The sequence below is a fragment of the Phallusia mammillata genome, chromosome 5 (genome assembly GCF_965637545.1).
Source record: "Phallusia mammillata chromosome 5, kaPhaMamm4.hap1.1, whole genome shotgun sequence".
In the NCBI taxonomy this organism is placed as follows: domain Eukaryota; kingdom Metazoa; phylum Chordata; class Ascidiacea; order Phlebobranchia; family Ascidiidae; genus Phallusia; species Phallusia mammillata.
In genome coordinates this window covers 11,748,183-11,774,065 of record NC_137256.1, presented here as the reverse complement: position 1 = coordinate 11,774,065, position 25,883 = coordinate 11,748,183, and the positions used below count along the sequence as shown (strand labels likewise).

Below are 25,883 nucleotides of genomic sequence, written 5' to 3'. Positions count from 1 at the left end.
TCTCCATTGTTCCGGTGTTGATTTTTGAGATTCGATTTCGACCCAACGAACAGTTATTTATTTGCCTTCTTGGAATTGAAGCAATTTTAGGCTGCTTTCTCTCACAGTTAAAATACTCTATTGATATTTTGTGGTTTCTAGTAGCTTTTTATCCAAACCTGTTTTAGCAAGCCTTAAATTCAGAAAGTGTGATACAAAAAATAAATGTATTGTTACAAGTGTTAGCGAACATATGCAAACAAGAAACAGACTGTAGGTAATTCTAGAATTCTACGACTAACAACAGGAAACTCTTAAAACTTCAAAAACAACCATCGCAAACGCTAGACCACTTCGTACCGATGATGAAACTTGATGTTGCTGAAAATCCTGGAGATAGAGTCGTGTATAGGATCAAAACAGCAGTGGATCATCTCACTCCAGCAAAGGGCGCAACAACCAAGGTCGATTCTCCATGACTTGATGCACGGTGCGATACACCTAAAAAGTTGTACACAGAGTATTCAATTCCAAGTTTTCGAGGAAATAATAACGCTATTCGCTTTTCCATTTTTTTTAAAAAAAACATTAAACACAGAAAAAAAACTCAAACAAAGTTTCGTATAAGTGTGTTTATATCCTAGTTTGGTATGTCAACACAAAACTTACCAGACGTGATAACAACTCTGACAGGCGTATAGCAGACCCCACATAAGGGCACATGGGCCACCACAGAGAAACGACAGAAAAATATAGCAGCAGCTTTTAGCACATGTAAATGTCTTAAAGCTGCATGACCATACTCCGTTGTTACTGTGTGTGCCATCCGGCTCCGCGAACGCATCTTCAAACAACACCTAAGATTAAAAAATTGCACCTTGATTATAACGTACAACAGCTTAAAAGCAGTTCGCAACTGCTATAACTTACTTACCCGGACATGTTCGTTCATATCAGTGGGGTCGCGGTTGTCCAAATCAAAGCCATGATTACTTTTTACTTCACTAATACTCATGATGCTTGTTAAATGTCTTATTGCAAATAGCACGTCTATACTTCGAAACAGCTGCGTACAAGTGACGAGGTTTAGTGCTGACGGGAAGTTTTATTCGGCGTCTGTTCGCGTCCGAAGTTTCCATGGCTACAGGAAGCTAAAGTGCGTGGGACGTTTGAAATGTCCGCTTGAGGCGAACTCGCTATGCACAATCGACTTTTTGTCCTTAACAATTGCGATCAAGTTAACTGAACAAAGTTACGCGTCTGAGTTTTTCCTCTGTCTTCTCTTTTTCGTCATCAGGTTACAAAACTTGGGTGAACGAACATGGGCGCCGGCAGAAATGTTTTCAGAGGGCGGCAAATTTTTACAAATACTCACTTGTAGGGATAGATTACTATATCAAGTAATTATGTATACATGCTATAAAATATTTGCAGTAGATTTGCATCAACGATGAAATTCCCCGCACAGAAACGCAACTATGAACCAATTTGTCCGTTTAAAATACGTAAAAACGGCAGAGGCTATGGAAACAACACTATAATGTAAACAATGCAGATATCGTTAAAGTCGTTTGTTTAGACATTTGCTTTGACTATTCTAACTTCCCTTCTTGGAGCATTATCGTTTTTCGAGAATTTTTTTAATTTTGCGGTACTTTGGAATTCCAAGGGGGGGCAAGTGCCCCTCTTGCCCCTACGTGCCTGCGCCCATGTGAACGAAGCTTGCTACAAAAAGACGAATTTGCACAAAAGCAAACTCTACTAGGATATTTTTTGTAAATGGCAGGTAACTGCAGTAGCCTACCCACGGGTTAAACCTCAACCAGAAGCGAACAGCGTAATCAACTAAGTGTGATGTATTACATGCCCATAGTTAACATGCTTACGTTTTGTACATTTTTTTAACGAATATTGCTTACTGCATGAAAACACCCTTTATTTCATCTTCAACACTGCGTTAGCGTAATATATATGTCAACTTCCAAGCAGGGCTTCTCAGCTGCTGAAGTTTGTTCCAAAACAAACCACCATAATACCACATGGCTCACTTAAAAACAGTTTCAACTTGCTACCGTGGCCACCAGTCCTCTGTTAACAGTAAGCTTCTTTGTCCCAAGTTGTTTCGGTTGAAATCATCCTAATGCCTCGACAATGTTGTTCACGTCCTTAGCTTGTGGGTGCGGTTCTAGTGCATCAGAAATTGATTAGAGTAGCCTACAATCGGTAAGGTAAAGACAATTTACGGGACAAGCAGGCAGATTATTTCGGCAAGTGATGGTGAAATATTATCGAAAAGTCTTGTTGGGCATTTAATAACGTTACACACAATTTTTTTAGCAAATCTAAAAAGTTTGAAAACCCGACTGAATTAACGAACCTTTATTGGTACCATTCGTTTTTTTTAAAAAAAAACGTGAGGGGTTAGGAGCACTGTACGTAAGGATTTGTGCATTGATGTCATGAAGAATCGGCTAATGGGTCAAGCCAATCCTTATTAAATTCGTAAAAAGCTTTTATTGATTTTTTTGTTTTTTAGGCTGGTTTAAACCAAGAATATGATAAGTACTCATTACATGCAAATGGAATCCTAAGCAAATAGTCTTGATATGTTTTGTAGTACAAAACACACAACCTTAATTTGTCGCAAAAACCACACAACATAACACGATATCGCCATCTAGAGGATAAAATGTGATTCTAAATGAAAATTACGACAAAAATGGCAGGTAGAAAGAATTTAGAACATCACATAAAAAACTAACAGCAAACGATCTAAGCATGCCTTCCACCAACAGTTTTTGTGGAGACAAAACAAAAAGAACATTTTTAGATCCTTTATGGTTATTATTGGGTTCAAAATTTTTTTGGTTTTTGGATAGTTGAAACATTTTAGTTTTGCCAACGATATTCTTGCATCCCTGTTCCACCGCAAAAATCCTCGCCCTCTTCATGTGAAACATTCTACGAAAAAGCTTGCTGAAAAGCTTAATAGCGATGCCACATCTTTTCCGTGATTTTATAAAGTGAAGACACTCCCCAATCATTGCTTCGGCGACTTCTTCTAACTTTTGACTCCAGGATCCTACCAAAAATACAAACAGTCTAAAAGAAATTTTAACACAAAAGTTGTGCTTGGTATAGTGGGTAAAATAAAGGAAACGTCAAAAACATCTTTGTCTCGTGGCTTATAAATATCGAACAAAGTTTGTGGCGTGTATCAGGGACTTTCAGGAAAAATACATGTATGCGCTATTTCGGTGACAACCGTATTCCCGCGACTTTAGAGCGGTTCGGCATGCTGCTGATTTCACTTTTATCTTAATGACGATATGAATGTCTGACATTGAAGTTGCACTGTCGAGTCATGCACGATAAAAACACACAATAAAGTAAGAAGTACCTAAGTGATAATTCCGCTTCTTTCTGAAACGTCTTTGCTTCCTGAACGGTTACGTTTCTTGCAATGTTATTGTGGGTGTACGGTAAAGTTATTGAGACAAATTTGTTTGAACTTGGTCCAACCATACCCTGTATTATGGAAGTTGTTATAGCAACAAAAATGCAGTTAAATTAGAAATCTTACCCGGGTTAAATCCAAGCGGCATTTTTCAAAATCAAATTTCGAAAAGTATTGCAAAAAACCTAGGAAGAGTTCTTCCAGACTGCTGGTGTTACTGCGGGTCGCAATTGAGTCAAGGTCTGTGACAATTTGATGGCGCATTCCTCCAATAATCAAATCCGATTTCTCTGCAGTCAAGAATGTGTAACATTAGGTAATTTTCAATTTTGCAATCCTCCAATAATGAAATCTGATGTCTCTGCAGTTGTTGTAACCTTGGGTAATTTTCAACTTACCTTGAAATCTACACAGACAAAGTATTTTTCATAAGACACACTGAAGGATTGTGCTCGCTGAAGTAGACTACCAGGTTATGAAATCAGATTTCCAAGTATAAATGCAGGAGCAATTTAAAACAAACTTTTCCGACCTTTACCATAGTACAATTTCACGTGTGCTTTGTCTCTTATTAAAAAAGGTATGCTGTGCATTCCATGTTACTAATTTTGAAAAGGGGATATATTAGCTACATTAACATTCATTCTCAAATGTGGCAAATTGGCAAAAGAGATTAATTGGTAGAGCACTACGAAAAACATAGTAATCAACATCCAACAATGATACATTCTATAAATTAAAAGTTTAATACAAAACTGATGTTGTTTAAAATTATTAAAAACACATTTTAGTGGGACAATTGCAGTAGTTGTACAGCAATCTGCAAAAATATCATTCAACTAACAAGTCAAACAAAACAGATTGCACGTCTACCAGCTGTGGGGGGGGTAAAAACAATAAAATGTGTTCTGTTTAGATTGGAAACTCATAATAATAATGTTCCAACCAAAAGCCAGCTAAAAATGATATCTGCAAATTGGTATGTAATTGTTCAATTGCAATCAGTATGCACAGCTTACATGTTTTGCATGTACTACGCTGTATAGCAAAAAATTAAATAAAGCAGGTAGTACAACACCTTAACTACATTGACCAGATGCAAAACTTTATCTAAACCATCAGACAGTTTGCAATAAAAGCACAACGACTAACTTTTCAGAATAAAATTACATACTTTTATGTTTGGCCAGTAGCTCATGCATTGGGGGTATAACAGGTGGATTGACACGCATCAGGTAGAAAAATGCTAGGCATGTTATCATAAACGGTGAAAATCCTTTGTGGTCCAGTCCATGTGCAGCAAGGTTTTTATGTTTTGCCCATTCACGAATGAAGAATACAAATGGTGCCACCTTAGCATTCATTCGTATATACGTGTTCATAGCCCATGTTGTTTTCAATCCAACCCTAAATTTAAAAAATACTTGTGTCTGCATGTAAATATGTTATGGCCCAGACCAGGCACATGAGTAGTCAAAACAACAAAAGAAAGCAGGGTTTTGACTTTGCAGCCACATAATTCTAATTTCAAAACTTAGTCCTGCAAACTGCAATGAATATAAATTTCAAAAGACCACAAAGTTAATTTTACATTTGAAAATAAAATGAATGAAAATAAATAAAATGGAATGATAAAGTACTTCAAGTGCAATTTCTACAATGTTTGTGTACATTGGAAAACAGTTTACTTAAATGAACAAAAATAAATTGAAAACTAGAAAAGTGGCTTTCTCATATACTTCCATTTTATATATTCTATATCCTATTTACCAGTTTACTATACACATAATTTGATCTACACATATGATTGTTTTTGCAATTTACAGTAAACAAATGTTGCGGTTATTTTTAGATTTCTAAGGACAAATCTTTCACAAAGCATCAACTCAACTTTCAAAGTTTTTGTCCATATTCCTTTTGCATCATTATTGTCATATAATTACAAAAAAAACAGTAAAAAAGAAGGGGAAAAATACTTTCAATTTAATCTCATGCTTTGACCATTGATATTGTCATTCAAGGTCAGTTTTTAAACACAAATTTTCCTAGATAGCCTTAACTGTTGTATTAAACACTATAAAATAAAAAGTTGTTTGCTACAAAGGTATACATAACAACTTGTTTTTCACTTAATTTTGTTTCGCAAAAAGGACAGTTCAATGACCTTTTAACACCGTTTTTATAAACAGCATGCAGTCCTTAGTGTTCAACGATACTGTTTTGCCTAATTTATACATGATGTAAGCATTGATTCTTGAGTTGATTTGTCAAAAATAAAGCTACGAAAAATTCTTAACTGTGTTGTAATGCCTACAAGTTGACCTTTAGTGACCAGCCGTTATGCAGCTCCCAAGATGACAACAAGAATTTAAAGACCATTTATCACAGGTTTCGAAAAAGTTAAGTTTATTTTTTCACCTTTATGTTGATCAACAATGTTTTGCCTGACATAAATGAAACCGAAGCACATTTATCGAGTTTAAATTACGTCTTAGATGTGAAATCTTCGCCAAGACTGAAAATGCGCGTGATAGCCTAATAAAACGACACAGCATTGCTGCACAAAAAACAGCTGATGTCTAATCACCCAGCTGACTGTCTAGTAAAACTTCTGTCCTGGCATCAAGCTGAGCACTCCCACTCTGCCGCCTCAGACTGATAGTGTACACATATTATGGGCTGAAAAGGTAACTGGCAAAACTTTAAATACTAAACGAATACCCTGCTCAAACAATTGGTAAACATTTTCAAACATTTCTGCACCATAGGGCTTGTATTTCTGGCCTAAAAGTAAAACCGATCATTTCTGGGTTTAAAGGGTGAATCCAATAAAAAGTTACAAAATACTTTAGTATACCTTACATTGCAGTAACCAACAAAGCATGAAACTCCAGATTTTGTACTTTGGTCAGTACAGCCATTTTCAAAAAAATAGTTTTTGGGGCCTGTGGGTGAACGGCTGGGTTATTCTGCGTCAAACTTCAGGGGATCAAATTTGGATCAAAAACTAACATCTGTGTAAATTTGAATAAATTGAAACACTCTTTCTTGACCAAACGCGTATAACAAACCAGCATTAGACAGAAACTAATATTGTGAGGCTTAGGGGTTAAAAAAGGTAAATCATTTTTTATGGTGTCACAAAATTCTTTAAAATACCGGTACATTGCACCAAACAACAAAGCATGAAACTCCTAGCTCATGCACTTTAGTCAGTACAGCCGTTTTTTTAAATACGTTTTGGGGGCCTTGGTTAATCCTCTGGGTTATTTGGCGTCAAACTTCAGGGGGATCAACAACTAACATCTGTTCAAATTTGAATAAAGTTGAAGCACTCTTTCTTGACCAAACACGTACAACAAACCAGCGTTAGACAGAAAAAATAAATTAAAAAAATAAAATACGAACAAAAACAATTTGTGTTCCATTCAGGGTAGGGGACCCATAATAAGCGTATAATTTAAAAAAATACCTGTTTTCCAATGATATATCAATATCCAAGTTCAATGGTTCATATTTAAGTGCTAATAATGGAACATTTGCTTCAGTAATGACTGTAACCATTGATAATCCATCTATGTACTGTTGCACATTTTTGCCTGGATGTAAAAGTACATATTCTATTCACAAAATCAGTATTTAGGACATAATTTTGTCAATAAATCTCTTCAACTCTCAGACCACAATGTTTAAGTGGTTAGCCCAAATGCTTGATCTCACAGGATCGTGGGTCCCCAACCTGCCTTGACCAATTGTGTTTCCCCAATAAAGTAAGCCACTTTTGCTCCAAATCAGTGTACCATGATAGGTGGCACTTAATGGAAGTCATGACTTTCCAAAAAGTTTAAAAAGTCAAACAAAAACTTGAAAGGCAAGTTAGCCATATTTTTGCAATTTATACACAACATATCTTTTTGCATGTTTATTCATATACATCATTTGCTATACTTGTACAGTTGTTGGCTACAGTTGCCTAGGTTTATGAATGTTCTATTCTTTGCATTGCATTTTAACATCATTATTGTTTCTGCAAGCAGAATCTAATGGGTTTCCACACACATGCGTATAAGATATTTTAAAGGGTGTGATCATTTCTATTTTTTTGGAAAGACAAATTGATAAAAAACAGGTAAAGGATCTGTTCAATTCAACCCAAGCTTTAAAACTTTATGATCATGCCATTTTACAATATTAGCATGTTGAGGTAGTCTGGTTTTACAACAACATATACTGTGGGTGAACTACTGGGTCATTCAGAGTAAAACTTCATAAGGATCAACTTAGATAACTACACATGTATAAACTTAAAAAAGTTAGGTAACCAAACAGAAGAAACAAGCAGTTGAGTTTGACCAAAAAAAAGAAGGGAAATCATAATGACCCCTTGGACTTGCCATTTCAACATTGAACCCATTACAGGCTGGCAATTCAACATTGAACCCATTACAAGCAGGGAGTCGAACCGGAACTGAACCCGAACCCGCGAACCGGTTTGAGCGGTTAAATTCATTAAACCCGAACCGAACCCGAACCGCTAATTACGATTTTCTAAAAACCCGAACCGGAGTTGAACCCTATATTTTGTTTGGCGTTGGACCCGAACCGGAACTGAACCAGTAAAAATGCAGTCTGTTTTATATTTTGTGATTTTTTTTCAAAACAGCGCACTTAAGAATACGTGAGATAACACTTATAGGGCATGTAAAAATAACATATATAGTATACTAACTGTTTCTTTTATCGGGTAATTGGAACCGATATAAATGTGTGCTCTCGTCGTTGGCAAAAATATAAACACATGTGTTACGCTTTTACGTCGACGCCCGGTCATTGTACCAGTTGCAAAAGACGGCAAGTGACTCGTCGCGGTCAAATCAGTGAGCGCTATACAACGTTATAACGCCAAGTCGCGAGTCGCTATAACAACGCCCTATAACGACGGTTGTGCGTTGAAGGCATAATTAACGATTAGCGCACTTGTTACGCATCTGATCACGTCATTACGTTTATGCGATTAAACGACGGTTGCAACGTTTTACCAGCATCTATTTGTTTCAGACTTTTTTTTCGACACAACAAAAATTTAACGGTCATGGCGTTAGGCAGCGATTGGAAGCATGGGATTGTCTGTTAATATCGCAAAAACAGTGATGGAATCCCATAACATATGACGTTTGCATCATTTTTTAACCCCATACAAACATAAAAATGCTGTACACGCTGCAAAGTTCACATTTTGTGTTGCAAAATCGCTAGTAGTTTAATTGAAATTTAAAATCACAATGTCCCAGCTTTACATCACCCAATGTTTGAACTTGCTAGGATGCCTGTTTTTGCAGTTGTTTTAGGTTAACATACGTTATACATTAGTACACTAGACCTCAGTGCTGGATTAAGGGTCTGCTGGCCTGCAGGCACATTTTACAAGTGGCCCGAAAATCAGGGTTGTCAGGTAAAAAATTAGAATTATCAGTTTTGCCAAATCATTGCCACAAAGTCTACTGATTTTAAAGAGGCCTGGAATTTTGACTGGCCTGTAGGCACGTGCCTACTTTGCCTAATGGTTAATCCGGCACTGCTAGACCTCTACCTTCAACAAATCAAATTACCACAGCATGCTTACAACATAGTTACTTCTACTAAAGGCAATAATAATCACTAAATAAAATTGTGTAAGTTATTTTTTAACCTTAAGCTAATTTTTCTGGCTTAGTGGATTTGGGGGCATTTAGTTTCAATGCAGTTGTGCAAAGTTTTTTTCCCAGTGTTTTTCTTTGTTTTGGTTGGTTCTTTTTTACATTATAAATGAAAAATATGTTTTATAATGTATTAAACTGGTCTACTTTAGTTGTTGTCGAGATTAATGATTGCCCAGTCAAAAATAATATAAGAATTGGATTCGATATTCTAGATTCGCATCAATTATTCTAGAATACCCAATTATTCTACTTTGAACATCCCTAATTGAAACGAATGAAGATTTGAACCGGTTTAAAAACCGCCAACTGGTTCGGACCGGATAATTTGCACAAACCGGAACAAAACCCGAACCCGAAAATACACATTTTTAAAAAACGGAACCGAACCCGAACCCTTCAAAACAAAACGAAGTGAACCCGAACCGAACCTGAACCCGTATGACAAGCGGTTCGACTCCCTGATTACAAGCATTACATTTAGGCATTGCCTGTCCACCAATCCAAATTTTGTTTTTTTAACACCACCTTCTTTCAAATGAGGTGTTAAAGCAGAGGACTTGGAGATAAAGCAGTGGATCTCAAAATTTTTATATATGTTTATGTCAGTTTTGTTTACGACAGTTTGTCTTTAGCTTGAGAACTTACAGTCCATAAAACTGAATGCATACTGTCCATCTTAAATTATTCTTTGACTGACACTTATTTAGTAGCATAATCTAACATCAAACAAGGTTGTAGAAGATTTTAAAAACCGCTTAGATGAGGTGGCCCAAGTGGCAAAGATGATGAGAGTAAACAACATTTGCTTAAAAGTTTTGGGTTCTATTACCGCCTTGTCTAGTTGGCTTAACCTGACCAAGAAACTTCAGTAGTATTGCAACCTAATCCAAAAGACCCAATGAACTGCATTATTTTGAAAACATCAACACCCTAAGCCACAAAGAAACAACTGACCAACAATAAGTCAGACTAAACATTGCACTCATTAAGCCTGTTCACATGCACAAATTTACACGGGTAAATTACGAAAATTTACCTCGTATTGTCAGAAAAGAGGAAAAGAAAAAAGACACATGGAGTAAATTACTGGGTAAGTTATGAAAAATTTACCCGAGTAAATTTCAAAAACACGCTGGGTAAATTTTACTGGATGCTCTTCTCACAACATCTGTGGCTTCACAGGCACAATGTGTTTTAAAAATTGGTTGGCCGGAACCTTAACAACATGCAAACAGCAACGATCATTAAAAACTTGTTGACTGCTAATAAATGCAATTGATTTTGCTTTACATGACCTAACAACATTGTGTTGTTTTGTTTTATAAAAGTTTAAATGCTCAGACAACAGACAATTGGCTGAAAATTTAAAACATGTTCAAAAAGGCGTACATAAAAGAAGAACGCTGTCCAGGAAGCCGTTACACCTAACCAACACTAATTTGATCCCCGAGAATTACATTAAAATCAGGGTAAATTTTTCGCCATGTGAACAGAGGGCATTTTGGAGTAAAAATTTACCCTGAATGCGAAGTCAGAAACCGGAGTAAATTTGAGGATAAATTTTGAAATTTATCTGCTCATGTGAACAGGCTTATTGTGAGCATACTGTATTTATGTGCCAAGGATGAAAAAGAAACAAACAAGTGGTGGCATAATAGACATGCATTGACATGGTGGTGTGTCCATAAATTACCTGCATTTGTAAACAAACCAACAGCTCCTGCGCGTTCAAATTTTTCAAACCGTTTCTGTGCATCAGAAGTTAGTTGAGAAACAGTTAGTATACTTTGGTTTTGTATGTCATCGCAGGAAATGTTGCTTAATGACACATCAAGATCTGCATTGTTGGATGCAAGCCCACTGATCAAAGTTCCAAAAGGCACTAAAATAAACCAAATGATAAATTGCCCTGACCGTTTTACCACATTTAAAATTATACATACTTTATTGTATTTACTCCTTATTGTTATTTTACAGACGAACAGTAATTTGTCTATTTTAAGAAAAGGGCATATATACCTGGTACAAGCTTGGTTTGCATGTGCCAATTGAAAAAATCTCCAAGTATTGAAGCAAAAAACAATTTTCCTCTTAACACAGAAGAAGATATTCTAAACTCATTGAAAAACAATTCAAATTGTTCAGACATCTAAACAGACAAAAGTAGCCACAATACATTGTAGTGAACCTATGTGTCAATCAAGTCACTTACAGTTGCTGCATTACGTAGTTTATTCTTAAAGGCTGCACATAACATTTCCTTTGAATCTTTTACAACTTTGTCAGGTTTGCTTCCAGGCATGTCTTTAGGTGTTAGTTTTGCAATCCTGATCAAAGGTCCACTATCCGAATGCACAGAGAGATTTTCAACCCCTCTTTTATCAGCAAACTCAACAATGAAATTTGAGATCTTTAAAGTAAGAAACCACTGTAAATAGTATGTTTTGCTGTAGTTTAGGATTATATTACATAGCTAAGAGAGCAAATAATGTACAGTACTTTGAAAATAAACTTAGATAACATAACATGTTATTTTGGCAGAGTGCACTGTAATATCTTTTTAGGGCTTGATGACATGTGTATGTCTAAAATCCATCACCTGAAAGATGCAAGTTAATTTACTTTTACATCTTTGTGTGTTGCAAATTTAGTTTGTTAGTGTTTCACAGGTGTAAAAAGGTTGGTAAACATGGATTAGAAGAACTATTTTACAAGTTACTATAATTTGTCCACAACAATGAACGACCGCACATGCAAATACAGCAAGGGTTTCAAGGTCATTGTAACTTAACTCATTATATATATATATATATATTAAACCACAAAAAGGTTTAAATTTGCCTACATGCCAGTGTTGTGCACCGCTGGTTGCAAGTGATTACAAGGTCATCTTTTACAAATGGAAGCCTGATAAACTTACATCAGAAGGATGTGACTGTGGTAGTTGTGTAAGTGACAAAACACTGCCCTTTGTTGCACAAAAGCTGTAAACAAAGTCATACAGTTTTTCACTGCTGCAATTAATTGGGCCAACTCGGAGAAAAATGCTCATAAGTCCTTGTTTTTGTATTCCAGAAACAATTTGTTTGTAGTTTTGTGCAGGATCCAACAGAAAATGCCTAGGGTCAAACCCTTGCTGGTGTTCTAAGAAAAAAAATGTTTAGATTTAAATTGTAGTTTATTAGCAATCATACTACTGTGACCATTAGACATGGATTTACATCTAGTAATAAAAATCTGATCCATTGTTATGTCACATCATTACTTGAATAACAGTTTCTTGTATGTGCTATAGTAAAGACTGCTGGAAGAGTTCACAATTTGTTGGTACATAATGCTTGGCAGCAACGGTTTATTTATAGCATGCCTGTTTAGCTCATGTCTCCCTACGGGCCAACAAAAGGGTAAGACTTTGTGACTAAAATAATACTATTATCTAATCTTTTCTAATCTCTGACATTGGACTGATCGGACAAGCACAAGCTTTGCATGAACTAAGCGTTGGCTAAGCCAGCTTGTAGTTTGATACACACCCTTACAACAGATGAATTGTTGATGTCATCTTTGGGGAATACAAGTTTTTTTTTTATAATTTTGTTTTTGAAAAACTAAAGTCCTGGTAAATTGTTTCTGGGAATCACTCCCTGTTCTATTGCCATTGTTACAATCATTTCCACCCCCTTTTATTACTATATATAGACACTGAAGATGCTTTTTAGCAAAATTAATTTGTTATTTATACAATGTCAACTGATTTTAATCTGGAAATAAACATTTCCCAAACCTGTGAAAAACCAAGTCTCAACAAACAAGAGAAAATATAACTTACCAACATTTATGTTGCATGACTGCGAAGTCATCGTGTATGAGTTACTTATGTTTCTTGCAACAATGCGCTTGCATATTGAAGAAAACATATCTACATAAACTTTTCACAAATAACGGCAGCAGTATTCAAAGCTAAAATCCAACAGAAATTAAATTTTCATGGTTAGTTGTTACCAATAATCACCATTTTCTGTGCCGTACAATTTTAAAGTGTCCAAGAAACATCCAATAAAAGAATTTTTCATGTCCTGTAACCTATCTTAAATTTTAAGAAATGAATGTTATTGCTAACACAAAGACAACACATGTCGATATTGTTTCTTGTCGTTGACGTTGTGAACTCTTTTAGCTCTTTAGAACTACTTGTTATATTACATCTAAACTGCCAGTTCCAGGATTGCAGCTACAGTGCATCACAAAATAATATTTTAGCCCTTGGCTAATCTTGGCTAAAGTTATTTGGCATTGAATTAAGTGTTTTTTGTTTTTATTTCACCACGTGTGCTAAGCCGCCCACATTGCGATTTTCAAGCAAAACAAATTAGGTAATTCCCCTGTTTGAGTCATGGAATTTCATGCGAGCTCTGTTTTTTATGTTTAGAATAGCACGTTTACCCGGTGATTTGTACTTTTGTTGCATTTCAAAAAAATGTATCACATAGCAATAGGGTAAAGCAGAAATAGTTTGTGTGTATGTACCTCTCCAGTTTATAACAACCACCACTGCTACGCAAAAGTACTTCGCCTGTCTGCACTGAGCGGAAAATGTCGTTCATCTCTACCGGCACGCGAAAAATGATGATGGAGATTGCTTTTATTACATCGATGTAACAACCATACAATAATACAAGTGCAAACCAAGAAACTCTTAAATTTTGTTTGTCTACTGCCAAGAGGTTTTATCTTTTCCGAACAACAGTTTCAGCAGAGTCCTCTAATAGGAGTCATCCAACACCATTGTGACGTCAAATTTGTCACGCTTGAGTGCGGCGGTACGCTAGGACAAGCGTCTGCTGCTAGAGCAGTGGTTCCCAAACTTTTTCATGTTTTTTTCAAAACGGTCCCTTTGCCATTTTTTCGAGGGCTCGCGGTCCTTAAACCTAAATGTGTATTACATAAAAACGAAAGTTGATTGCATGATTTTAGCTAGTTATGCAAAATTGCGCATAACAATCATCCAAAGACAGCATGTGACATCACAAACAGGACAAAACCATTACGATTGTGCGCGAACAATTGCATTTTTGATAGTTGTCATTTAATAAAGGCCATTGTTTAGCAATGGAGACAGTCGATTCTCAATTCTACTTTGATTTAAACTTATTTAGTGGCACAAACTGACGCCAAATAAGATTATAGAATTACTTCAACCGCTTCGCGGTCCCCCAAAATTGCCTCACGGACCCCAGTTTGGGAACCGCTGTGCTAGAGTATGCGAATTTGTACACTTTTGTGGATTTAGATATATGTATGCATGCATAATGCGTAAACTTATCGAAAAAAATCTGAAAGAATAGTCTCTTGCGTCAGGAAAAGTTTGTGATAAATGTCAAACTATTTGTTTTCCGTGCACATCAATAAATTATACATTTTTTGTAGGACTTAATATTTCCAGTAACCATGCCACCAACACACTGTGCAGTTCCTGGCTGTAACTATTCAAAGAGGGCTGCAAAAAAATGTGGAAAAAGGATACTGTTCAGTAAGAAGAGTAGATTTGGCCAACACAGAAGAGGAGAAGAAACACAGAGAAAATTTAACAAATTTTCTATTGTCAATGCGAGACGTTAGATTGGGCGATCAAATCAAAGGAATGCTTCACAGGGAATCGTAAGTGTTTTTAAGACTTGTTGTGAATACTTTTATCTTCCCACCTTTTTATGTCTCCGTTGAATTTCTTGTCTTGCCCATTTTCCTGCAACATACTTATGTACTGTTTAAACTTTACAGATCATTTTATTAAAATCCATCTGTTTTATTGTGAACTTGTATGAGCATTAATAAATTTGAATTGTTTTTATCAGGGCTGCTATTTGTGAGCACCATTTCAATAGTGGTGACATACTGAAAAGGGGTTCCCAAACGGTCCTAAAAATAGGTGCAAAACCGTGCTGAAATTTGCCCAAAACAAAAAGGAATATATATTGTAAGTGCGAGAAAATCACCAACACCCAGGCAGCCACTTCTTTTTTGGCGCCACAAAAGTTTCGAAGATTTGTTAGTTGCAGCAAATAAACTTTCAGAAAGTATGAAAGGTATGGTTTTAAAATAATGAGCCCAATCTTAGAGGCAAGGTTACTCAAGGCTTTTTCTTTAGCAAAATGGATATATTACATGCATAAGGAAAAATTGTATTTTGAATACAAAGTGGAAGGTGTAGTTATTCCAAAGTTCAGGTGAGAATTTAGTCATGTTCATATTGATATCAGGTGTTAAACAAATGAACTCTAAGGTTGGCATCAATAGAGATATGCAGGTGGTTACATTTTCAATCAGTGGGTGGGATATTTCACCAGACCAAGTAGGTAATTTCACCACCAGCACAATACATTCAATTTTATGTGAGTATCTTAATAGTTTATTTTACCACAATGTATTGCATAAATAATGAGGTGTTTTTAGGTTTTGTGGAGGAATTAAAAGTATGTGAAGGTGTGGATAAATTAGATTCTGCAAATGTTCATCCCCATCTTAAGTGGAAAGGAAATAAACTTATTTGTGAAAATGTTTATCGGTCTCATAACTGCACCATTATTGGTAGATATTTTATGTCCTGACCATTTTGTGATGTTTATGTATGTATTTTTATTGCAGTACATTCTCCAGATTTAAGTAAATGCAGTAATTGTGAGTCACATAGATTGAAATTAATTGACAAAATCAACAATTTCATTGAAATGTCAGAAAATGGTATTGCATCTCCAAAGGTAGGTAATTTTGTGTGCATACATTTTATGTTACTTGCCTAAATAACATTTCTTTATCAGGAAAGGAACAATTCAACAGCATTGAATTCATGGCTGAAGCTATTCATGGACAATCAAACCATGAATGCTGGATTGCCAAATAATCTTCATCGGTTTCAATCTGACATTATACGATGGTGTATTGAGCTGTACAGCCGATCTCCTTCTGCATGTCAACATTTGCGCTCAAGTAAAGTGTTGATACTCCCTTCTGCTACTACATTAGGCTCTTATAGGTATGTCATTTAGTACCACCTAATTTATTTGATTTGTAACTATTAAAATAATTGTGGGCTTTTGTGTTTCAGAAATTGTATTACACCAAAACCTGGCATTAACCCATTGGCTACATGTGAAATTGAGAGAGTTACAACTCACAAAAAAGATCTTCCTGCATTTATAACTTTGGATGAGATGAAAAGTTAGTTGGGTGCCAGATACTTATCACACTGCCCATGTATTTGATAATAATTAAGTTTTTTTCTATAAAGTCAAAGAAAACTTGGTTATTCATAAAGGAAGGCTTCTTGGTTTTGTAGATTATGGTAACACCAAAGTTCCTACATTGGCTACTCATATACTTGGTATGCATTTTTCTGTTAATAATTTTAATTTATCTTTACAAAAATAATCTTTTGAACAGTGCTTTATTTGCGAACAATTAAACGGGAGATATCACTGCCATTAGCATGGTATCCGACCATGGTGACTCCTGCATATCAACTTGCTTTGAAATTCTGGATGGCATTGAAAGAATGTGAACGAAGAAGTGTTCACATTCATGCTTTAGTGGCTGATGGGCTGATTTTTGAAAATATATTTTTTGCAAATGCATGCGAAAGTACACGTATAAACAACTTTACAATGTATGTTAGTACAGTTTCATCTTTGCAGATTTCAGTTAGTTGATCTTTAAGATTTAAAAATGTAGGATCGTCATAACTTGAATTAAGTACATAACTAAAATCAATAACAGTTGGGTCCTTGCTACCTTCTTTTGTTAAATTGAGATATATTTTTTGAAGCAAGTATAGTAATAACTCCGAAGGACATTTTAAAGAATTTGAGCCAGGTACAAATTCCATCAATGGTATTAAGGTTCCTTGGGGAGAGTCACGACATATTAGTTCAACAATATTTTTATGATTGTTGAATTTTGTAAGTGCCTTTTTTACAACAAAACCACCCAGATATTCAATAGTTTCATTTTCATGAGCATTGATACTACCTATTGAACAAACTTGTTCTTTAGTAGGAGGTTCTATAATAGTAAACTTTTGTGTATTGTGTTACAAGCCAATTGGGATTCTTATTTTTCTGATAAGTTTGAATTAAATGTGTAACATACTGTTCGCCCTCTGTGGTGAGCAACACATTCTGTGGCAAAACCTTAGAAACGGTGATTTTGCTCGTGCTGCTCTGTGCTAAGGAAGGTGGTAATTCAAGGTCGTCATCGAATGAGAAGTCTTTCACAAGTTCTTGCAAAATTTCATCAGGAATATCAATAGTTGTAGTTTTATGATCCATAATAAAAAACTGAGTATTGCAGATTATTGATTTATGATATGCAGACACGATTTAATTTATTGATCTGCACGGAAAACAAATAGATTGACATTTATCACAAACTTTCCCTGACGCAGGAGACTATTCTTTCAGATTTTTTTTGATAAGTTTACGCATTATGCATGCATACATATATCTAAATCCACAAAATTGTACAAATTCGCAGACGCTGCTTTTTACACGCGCTGCTATAAGGCTTTTCAGAAAAATTGTCCTAGCGTACCGCCGCACTCAAGCGTGACAAATTTGACGTCACAATGGTGTTGGATGACTCCTATCAGAGAGGACTCTGGTTTCAGTGCTACTGGAGGGGGATACCCGAACATGATGTAGTCTTGTAGCAGTAATGAATAGAGCTGAATAACGCGCTCCAAGGGTTTCACGGTTGCGTAATACTTAAGGGGCATTTCTTCGTCGGTATGGTGACGATTGGCAGCCCCATGTTGAATGTGTGCCGGTGCACCAATAAACTTCAGAAAATACCTATAACGAAACGCGGGTTGTACTATAACATGATTTTTGTTTGATGCAATTTTTTGATTGAAAGAGAAAAGTGTCGTGTACAACTTTTACCTTACGTCTTCGTCGATCGTTACCTGATGTCCAATAAAGTCGTATTTTACGGTACAAGGTGTGCACGAATAGGTAAATCTGTTCCAATGATCGTTGTGGCTTTGAATGGCTTTAGGAGCCTCAAGAACCAGGTAATTAATAAAATCGCTAAAGGTGGCAAGTTTGCCGTCTTGGTAAAAAATAAATGAAAAACCGTGTTGGTTAAATCGATAAATTTAATCTTGCAATCAGTTTTCTTTAAACGTGTTATTCATGTAAAAAAAACTATAAGGCCAACCTTTAACACGTACTTGGAACGAATAGATCTGGACAGGTCAGGAAATTCTGGGCCAAGAGGTTCCAGTTTTTCGCGGTAAGCGGATATCATTCTCTCGAAAGGCTCGCGAACTGTCATTGATTGCATCCAATCAGTATTCAGAAGATATTTTTCTCTTTCCTTGGCCAACATTTTGACTTTAGGGTATTTTTGCACTGTAAACTATCCGCAAAAATCACTATTAATTTTCCTGGAAAAACTGTTGAAGTAGAGAATTTACCTCCTTTTTATCAAACCCCTTGAGTTGACCCAGTTTTTCCAATGTTACAATTTTATATTTTTCGTCTATCATCATCCACGTCTTTGCGTGACTGACGTTTTGCTGCATATCTATACGAAGCGAGTTTACCTTGCTAAACTTAACAGCTCAAAAAGTTTTATTAGAATGATTGGAACAAAATATTTTCGAAAGTGCAAGGGATTGCACCCACAAATTGCATTATATTTTAGCATAAAAACCGAGCTATAAACACATTAGGATATTTATTTATTTTTACCACAGACCACTTTCTAGCTATAGGCTACGTGTCCAGAATGTCTGTTGAGTGGAGAGATATTTATTTCTCCGTATCAAATTACAAAATATTTTCAGCTTAGCTACCAAATTTGTCGCATGTTTTCTGAATCAATGCTTTGCGCTCATCTTGTCGTTGTTTCATTTTTTCCATAAAAGTTTCTTCATCAGTTTTTGCAGCTGTTGTAGGGTGATTTATGGGACCGTCGGTGCTTGTAGTTACTTTCTCTTTGATCTCATCGTTTATAAGCCATTTGGTCCGAAAATGTTCGTGATGGGATAAATAGTGAAAGGCTAACAACACAGCAATAACTATGAGAACAATCTTCAACACTCCTTTCGGATATTTCATTGCTAGCACTCGGCTGACTGTCTGTATATAAGAAGAAAATAAAGTGATTTCCATTTTGCACTGAAGTTTCGTATTTAGTAAAAACCCATATTTGTTTGACAGGGTCAAACGAATGAAATTATTCGAACGGATCAATCAATTTTCTGATCATTTGCTATAAAATATACAATGCAGTTGTTGCCAACACTTTGACATTAAATTCAAAGTAGCTACGTATATTGCAACCATGCGTGGTTGCTTCAATCAGCCATTGTTTGTCTTCGTTTTACAACAAAAGTATTCAACTTCAATGAACTTATAAATTCGCCACAAGCAGAACCCAGAACCCGCGGGTTCAACTACCGTCTTATGCAACCGGACGTACCCCGCCAGGTTCGTGCGGTCGGTTGCGATCCTACGGCAGAACACACCCAGAAAACGGATTTCAACCAACATTCAAATAACAGGACACTTGACTCGGTAACCCACGTTTTTTTCGGTGTCCTTGCTGTTTACTCAACTGTCCAACAATGGAACTGTGATGATTTAGTGACAATGCAAATAAAATCTTGACTTGACTTGATGCAACAACATATTAAATTACTGCAGATCATCATAATGACGCAAAACGAAACATTGTAAAAAAGCAGTGGGTGTTGTTGCCTCATTATTATGCTACACCGCTCAATAACTTCCGCGTATCGTGTAAACTGTAAGATAAATCAAGATTTTTCAATTTGTGGGTCGTAGAGCACTGATGAAGGGGTCGCAACGATAAAACTACCATATCTTCGATATCTCTTTGAGGTTTCAATAAAACGGACTTGACCCATGACCACGTTGCTGTCGCCATTTCACCTAGTAAATCGAGTTCCGGGCCCACAAAAGACTTTTTTTAATTCGGGCCCGGGCCCAGTTTTAAGTTGCACTTTTGTCTTGTCCCTGACTATTTTGGAACGAAATACGAATTTTTTTTGTGACATGAGACTGACCTTACTTAAACCTCATAAAAACGAGTTTAACAGATGGTTACATAGAAAAAAAGAATGACTGACATATTAAGGCTTGGGATAGTAAATACTGTTCGTACGCAAGTAGATTTTGGTAGTTTCCTGTACATTAATAAATAGTACTAAGTTGCATAGGCGCCGAGTTTTACAAAACCGCAAGGTGGCAGACGTAAAATATGATGTCATTTTGTGTGACGTCACTAATGCGTGCAAGCACAAGAACTCAAATTCAAAGCCCAACAAACTTCCAACACAATGCAACGTTCGTAAAAAAACGTGTTTGAAATAATATTCAGCTGGCAATTGCAACACGTTGCTGTAGCGTTTATCAGTGGTTTAGCAACGTTCAAAAAATGTTTCGTCAAGTTGTTGCTGCTTTATATCACCTCAAATAACAATTTATTACAACACATTTGCATTGCACATAGCAATGGCCGAACATTCACTGACAGACAATTTTGTGTTTGACGTCATAAACAAGGCACTAACCCAGTGGTTCCCAACCTTTTTGTTACATTCCTCCCTTTGTCCATTTATGAACTATTCATGCCTCTCCATAGGATAAAAAACAAATATAACATACAAAATTATAGCAATTTAAAATATCAATTTGTTTCACATTACTACTCAATGCGAAATTCGCTTTCGTTTGCGCTCTGAAAATAGTTGTATACGCGGTCGCGGCGCAGTTCATTTTTACTACTCGTGTCTCTTAAATACTGCTAGTTGACTAAAACTTAGGCCACAGCTAAAATCTACACAAGACAATGGTATGCAACTAAGAATCTAGTTTCATTACACCTACTGTTTATAAACTGTTGACTGTTCAGTTTTTAAGCAACTTAGCAACAGCCAGTTTGTCAAAAACAAATGTTAAAACAATGGACTTTGTTACGACAATAATCGATTAATTTAAGCGCCTGAAGCATGCAGCCGAAATATACTAAAGACCTTATAATTAGGGATGTCCATTTCAGAATCCTTTGCAACCAACCGGTTTCAAACGTGAACTGGATTCAAATTATAATGGATATCCCTAACGTATATGCAAAAATATTCTGTAACATTTCCAAAAGAATTTTTTTTTACAGTTTTCATGAAATTTCTCCCCTAAATTCATTAAATTCCTCCCTGGTTGGGAACCACTGCACTAACCACAACAGGTTGCAGTTTCAAGTCACGTTTTGTGGTTGAATCGCCAGCACGCTTGTTAAAAGGCAAAATTGTTGCTAATATTCTTCAGATTTTACGATATTTCGTACGATACCGCCACGAACTAACCAAAATTTTCACGGTGGCCGCCACCGTGCTTTACAAACCCAAGGTGGCGGCGCCACCCCGCCACCGCCTACTCGGCGCCTATGCTAAGTTGGCTACAATGTGTTGGCAAACCTATTGGGACTTCAAGTAAAACAGTTGAGACACTATAGGTTAAATAAACTCCCAATAGTAGTTCTGCGATTGCTATGCTTTCTATTACTTCCGTTCCGTTCGAACGTAATTCGTCACAAAACTCAAACCTTAAATTATCCCTTCAAACCTGGTGCAAACTAACTTGCTTTACAACCAATTTATGTTACATATCGCCGTTTTCAAGTACCAGCAGTAATAGACAGTTTTCATGGCCTCGTTCATGGCCCAGTTAAACATGGTCGATGAAGCCTACATCCCCACAAAAACGCAGTCTTTAGTACTGTAACGTCCCGTGAACGCGCTCCGGTTATAGCGCCGAACGTCACACGAGAAGAGAATTGAAACGCAATTCCTAATAGCCTCCAACAAGCAGTTCACACAGATAGGTGTTTTGCTGATCTTATTAGGCAAATTCTTTAAACGCAGGACAAAGAGGACGGTAGGAGACGATGGAAAACGAATAGGAAACGGTTTCTGCATAAAGCATGACATTAACACACTGCGCTTTGAATGCAGAAATATAGCACAAATCTTAACAACTGTTGTGGTAACCGGAGAGAGTAAATAGCGAGGGTATTCAACTCGCATCAATTACTGGTACCCACCTAGAAATACAATAACATAACATATATCACCACAATGCGCCTTTATGACGTCACACACAGTCCTTTCCAAGCTGTTGGGCGACAGTACAGGAATATATCACGCTTCACGTGAGGAGAAAACAGGAATACTGCGTGAATAAAATGCAACTTAAGCACCTTGTCTAAACCCAGCTACACGTACAGTACAACTATTACAAAGCGAATGACTTTTTTTGCAGTTAAGTTCGCATTCATCATAATAATTCACGCTTGGGGAGACATTAAACACATATGTACAAAGTGACTCACCAATAATCGTCAACACGAAAATAAACAGCCTTTTCTAGTTCAACCGACGCAGCACCGTGCTCCACGGAAGTCAGCAACGAAAAGAACTAAACCACGTAACCACGTTGCATTATGACACAAAACTGGCAGTCGATTATTACGTCACACAACGCAATAGATTACAACACAAGTTGTACTGAGGAAAAGTGGGAATCAATAGAAATCTGCAATTACTGACAAATAAGATTTAACAAGTACTGATCTTTGAAACAGCACAAAACTAAGCACAAAAAGGCTTAAGCACCAAACTTGACTTCAGGTAAACTTTCTTTGACCAAACGATCTTGTTCCCACTAAATAGAAAAGGTCATTTTCAGGCAACAAGAAATATTTTAATTTATTGTAGTTCTTTTTTTGCTTTTTCTACAACGCTGATTCTAACCATTGGTTTAGCTTTTATAAACACCAAATCTCGTGTGGAATTGGTATTCCGTTGCTGACTTTGCAATTAATTATGTCTTATTTTTCTATCAGCGAACTGAGAACGGAGCTCAATCGCCGTTGCCCGCTTTTCATACTATGCTGTTGAATCGGATGAGCCCGGTTCTACCTGAAACCGAATGTTTCTTTAAAGAGTCGGATAATTTCTGTCCGATCTAACCGATCTGTAAATAATAATATTTTAGGGCACTTTAACCGCGTTTATCACATATACAAGCAGCACAAAATATCAGACATTTTGCAAAAAAAAGTGTTTCATACTTTGTGGACAACATTGGATTTTTTCAATGACCTACATATTTAATCGAAAGTTTTTGGACCGAAATTCTATCGTTATTATAAAGATACGTTATCGTTAGAAATGTGGAGGCCAACTACAATTTTAATGCACTAACTCGTATTATTTAACGCCTGCTGATGCGTAATTAATTGTGTTAATAAACTGTTAAACTGATGGGTTCGGACTGAAACCGAAAAGTCGCGTGTAAGTTTTGCTCCTAGGTCAACAGTGTTTTTTTACAGCAGGAGAGTTGTGTTGCCTTAAGGATCCCAATTCTGGTGATTTTATGGTTGTCTCGGCCGTTGTTGACAATGTGTTAATAAATTACTGAGCTTTCGCTGCCTCAACAGATATACCATGTTGAAAAATTATATTAAGTTAGTTGACAAGATGTTTTGCAGCGTTTAAAAGATTATTATGGTATCCTTAAACCATAATTACGTTAAAAGGCAAAAACATCTAGATAGATGGGTAGAATAAAATGAAACAAAAAGGGATTTAAACCAGGTTAAAAACCACAACCAGGTTCGGACCGGGTATTTTGCCCGTCTCGGAACAAAACCCTAATCCCAAAATATTTCTTTTAAAACCCCAACCCAACCCAACCCTTTAAAAACAATATACAGTGAACCCGAACCGAACCTTAATCCATACACACGGTTCAACTCCCATCAAAAACGGTAGAGATACTAACGTAAGAACTCACAGTAGAAAAATAAAGTCTAGTTTGAACTGAAATCCACCTACAGTAGCAGTTTTCCGGTGATTACTGTTCTCTACATCAATACAATTCAAAAGCCAGTGTATAAACCCTAGGCCAAACAGAATCAACCGTTGTACACAATTTTCATTTGTGTACAACGGTTGATTCTGTTTGGCCTAGGCCAGTGGTTCTTAACCCGTGGGAAATTTTCCACTAGTGGGAAATTTAATGTTTTTAGAGGGAAATTATGTGAGTCAGAAGTCACCAAACTTGGGCCCGTACGTGGGTTAAAATTAACCGTTGAAAGTTAATTTAATACAATATTTTCCGCAACAACATGTAAGATTAACTTCACCTAGTTTTGCAAGGCGCATAAAAATCCAAAAATCGTTTGTTACGTCACAGACATTACTAAAAGTATCAATGACTTTGTTATTGTTCGCGAATAAATGCATTTGGTCTGTTGATTGTGATGCGATAAATTACTATTGCAGGCACATGAGATTTTTCAAAATTCCACACGATTTTGCTTACTCACGAAATCACTAAACAAGATTGCAGTATACCTTTAAGGTCCCGACAAAATCACTTCACAAATTTTTTTTGATTAAAGAATATTTTTTGTTAATGTTGGGCACAAAACATTATTATAAAAATAACAGAGGGGGAAATTCGAACTTGGTGATTTACTTTAGTGGCAGTGTTTCATACCGGAACGTTATACCGGAACGAAATAAATAATTTTTGGTTTAAATACCGGAACGAAATACCGAAATAAAAAATATTCAAAATACCGGAACGGAACGAAATACCGGTATTTTTTATTCCGGTATTTCATTCTGGACATTTGATATGAAACAATTGCTGACAATTTCGCGCCGTTAAGCTATGATAAAAAATTAGCCCCTGCAATTTACATCCGTTTGACCATCATTGACAAATGTTATGTGACGTAACAACTACCTGTTAAGACCGAAAAACCGAAAAATACCGTTATAAATTTATTTCGGTCAGACCGGAACGAAATGAAAATATCGGTCCGGAACGTAATAGCGAAATAAATAATTTGCTCAGAACGAATAACGTTATTTGGTTTCGTTCCGTTCCGGTATGAAACACTGTTTAGTGGGAAACCACATCAAAAAGGTTAAAAACCACTGGCCTATGCCCTAGGCCCTAGGCCAGTGGTTCCAAACCGGGATGCCGCGGCACCCTGGGGTGCCAATTGAAATGGTTAAGGATGCCGCGAGATATTGATATTGCAATACTGCGACCCATTATTTATTTTAACTTTAACCCGTTAAGTGCAGAATTTATTTATTTCTAACCGAGTTTCAGTGCGTTTTAAGTTACGCGTTTCGCAGTTATTCCCGGCTCCTTATTTCATACGGTTATTTGAAATACAGAAACCTCAAAAACTAGATCCAGTTTTGCCAGGGTGCCACAAACTATTTATCTCTTGATAGGGCGCCGCAAGGTCAAAAAGGTTGGGAACCACTGCCCTAGGGCCTAGGGTTTATACACTGGGTTTTGAATTGAACTCACAGTAGAAAAGGTCCGAAAAATACATGGCGTAAGGAGCGCAGTTATTTAAATTAATGGTGATATTGGGATCTGATTAGGGACCGAATAAAGAACTGGGTTTTTAGGTTCACTTTTTTGTTCTGAAACCTCAGACCAACCCTAATAGCCCTTCCCGTCAGCATTTTTTACACGAATTGTATTTAGAATATTTGCGATAGCGCCCCATGGATTCCATTGTGCTGTATTATTTTGAAAACAAAATGGGGTCCATGAGGGCAATAGACGCACGATGACGTAACAATGACGTCAACTTCGTTTTTTGTGAACTTTGCAAAGCATAGTAGGGGTACT

At 36.4% G+C, this 25,883-nt stretch overlaps 4 protein-coding genes across 4 annotated transcripts; 1 reads left to right on the top strand and 3 right to left on the bottom strand.

Moving 5' to 3' along the window:
* Positions 1-255: 255 nt before the first annotated feature.
* On the bottom strand, positions 256-1,827 carry LOC145229406 (caveolin-1-like). The gene is made up of 3 exons (XM_080094735.1): positions 914-1,827; positions 649-836; positions 256-480 (listed from the first exon to the last, which is right to left on the bottom strand). Exons 1-3 carry the CDS (start codon positions 992-994, stop codon positions 324-326), a joined length of 426 nt encoding a protein of 141 aa, XP_079950861.1. The 5' UTR covers positions 995-1,827; the 3' UTR covers positions 256-323.
* Positions 1,828-2,652: 825 nt separating this feature from the next.
* LOC145229405 (poly(A) RNA polymerase, mitochondrial-like) lies at positions 2,653-13,918 on the bottom strand. Its single transcript, XM_080094734.1, has 11 exons — positions 13,663-13,918; positions 12,965-13,095; positions 12,056-12,279; positions 11,348-11,545; positions 11,155-11,284; positions 10,829-11,017; positions 6,909-7,035; positions 4,611-4,843; positions 3,563-3,726; positions 3,380-3,507; positions 2,653-3,061 (listed from the first exon to the last, which is right to left on the bottom strand). The coding sequence occupies exons 2-11, from the start codon at positions 13,050-13,052 to the stop codon at positions 2,965-2,967; spliced, it is 1,578 nt and encodes a 525-aa protein (XP_079950860.1). The 5' UTR covers positions 13,053-13,095; positions 13,663-13,918; the 3' UTR covers positions 2,653-2,964.
* Positions 13,919-14,730: 812 nt separating this feature from the next.
* Positions 14,731-17,561, top strand: LOC145230451 (uncharacterized). Its single transcript, XM_080095881.1, has 7 exons — positions 14,731-14,793; positions 15,586-15,720; positions 15,778-15,890; positions 15,951-16,165; positions 16,238-16,350; positions 16,421-16,513; positions 16,573-17,561. The coding sequence occupies exons 3-7, from the start codon at positions 15,861-15,863 to the stop codon at positions 16,836-16,838; spliced, it is 717 nt and encodes a 238-aa protein (XP_079952007.1). The 5' UTR covers positions 14,731-14,793; positions 15,586-15,720; positions 15,778-15,860; the 3' UTR covers positions 16,839-17,561.
* A 102-nt stretch (positions 17,562-17,663) lies between these two features.
* Positions 17,664-19,260, bottom strand: LOC145230450 (uncharacterized). Its single transcript, XM_080095879.1, has 3 exons — positions 18,605-19,260; positions 18,359-18,546; positions 17,664-17,978 (listed from the first exon to the last, which is right to left on the bottom strand). Exons 1-3 carry the CDS (start codon positions 18,710-18,712, stop codon positions 17,696-17,698), a joined length of 579 nt encoding a protein of 192 aa, XP_079952005.1. The 5' UTR covers positions 18,713-19,260; the 3' UTR covers positions 17,664-17,695.
* Positions 19,261-25,883: the final 6,623 nt, after the last annotated feature.

Coding starts and splice junctions, on each gene's coding strand:
- LOC145229406 (XM_080094735.1), bottom strand. CDS start 994: ATGAGTATTAGTGAAGTAAAAAGTAATCATGGCTTTGATTTGGACAAC. Junction 837..913: donor ATATGAACGAACATGTCCGG/GTAAGTAAGTTA, acceptor TTTTAATCTTAG/GTGTTGTTTGAAGATGCGTT. Junction 481..648: donor CAGAGTTGTTATCACGTCTG/GTAAGTTTTGTG, acceptor ACAACTTTTTAG/GTGTATCGCACCGTGCATCA.
- LOC145229405 (XM_080094734.1), bottom strand. CDS start 13,052: ATGTTTTCTTCAATATGCAAGCGCATTGTTGCAAGAAACATAAGTAAC. Junction 3,508..3,562: donor GCCGCTTGGATTTAACCCGG/GTAAGATTTCTA, acceptor TCCATAATACAG/GGTATGGTTGGACCAAGTTC. Junction 3,062..3,379: donor GAAGCGGAATTATCACTTAG/GTACTTCTTACT, acceptor TATTTTTGGTAG/GATCCTGGAGTCAAAAGTTA.
- LOC145230450 (XM_080095879.1), bottom strand. CDS start 18,712: ATGCAGCAAAACGTCAGTCACGCAAAGACGTGGATGATGATAGACGAA. Junction 18,547..18,604: donor AGGGGTTTGATAAAAAGGAG/GTAAATTCTCTA, acceptor TTTTGCGGATAG/TTTACAGTGCAAAAATACCC. Junction 17,979..18,358: donor TCCAGATCTATTCGTTCCAA/GTACGTGTTAAA, acceptor GTTTCGTTATAG/GTATTTTCTGAAGTTTATTG.
- LOC145230451 (XM_080095881.1), top strand. CDS start 15,861: ATGTCAGAAAATGGTATTGCATCTCCAAAG. Junction 16,166..16,237: donor ACTACATTAGGCTCTTATAG/GTATGTCATTTA, acceptor TTTGTGTTTCAG/AAATTGTATTACACCAAAAC. Junction 16,514..16,572: donor ATTGGCTACTCATATACTTG/GTATGCATTTTT, acceptor TCTTTTGAACAG/TGCTTTATTTGCGAACAATT.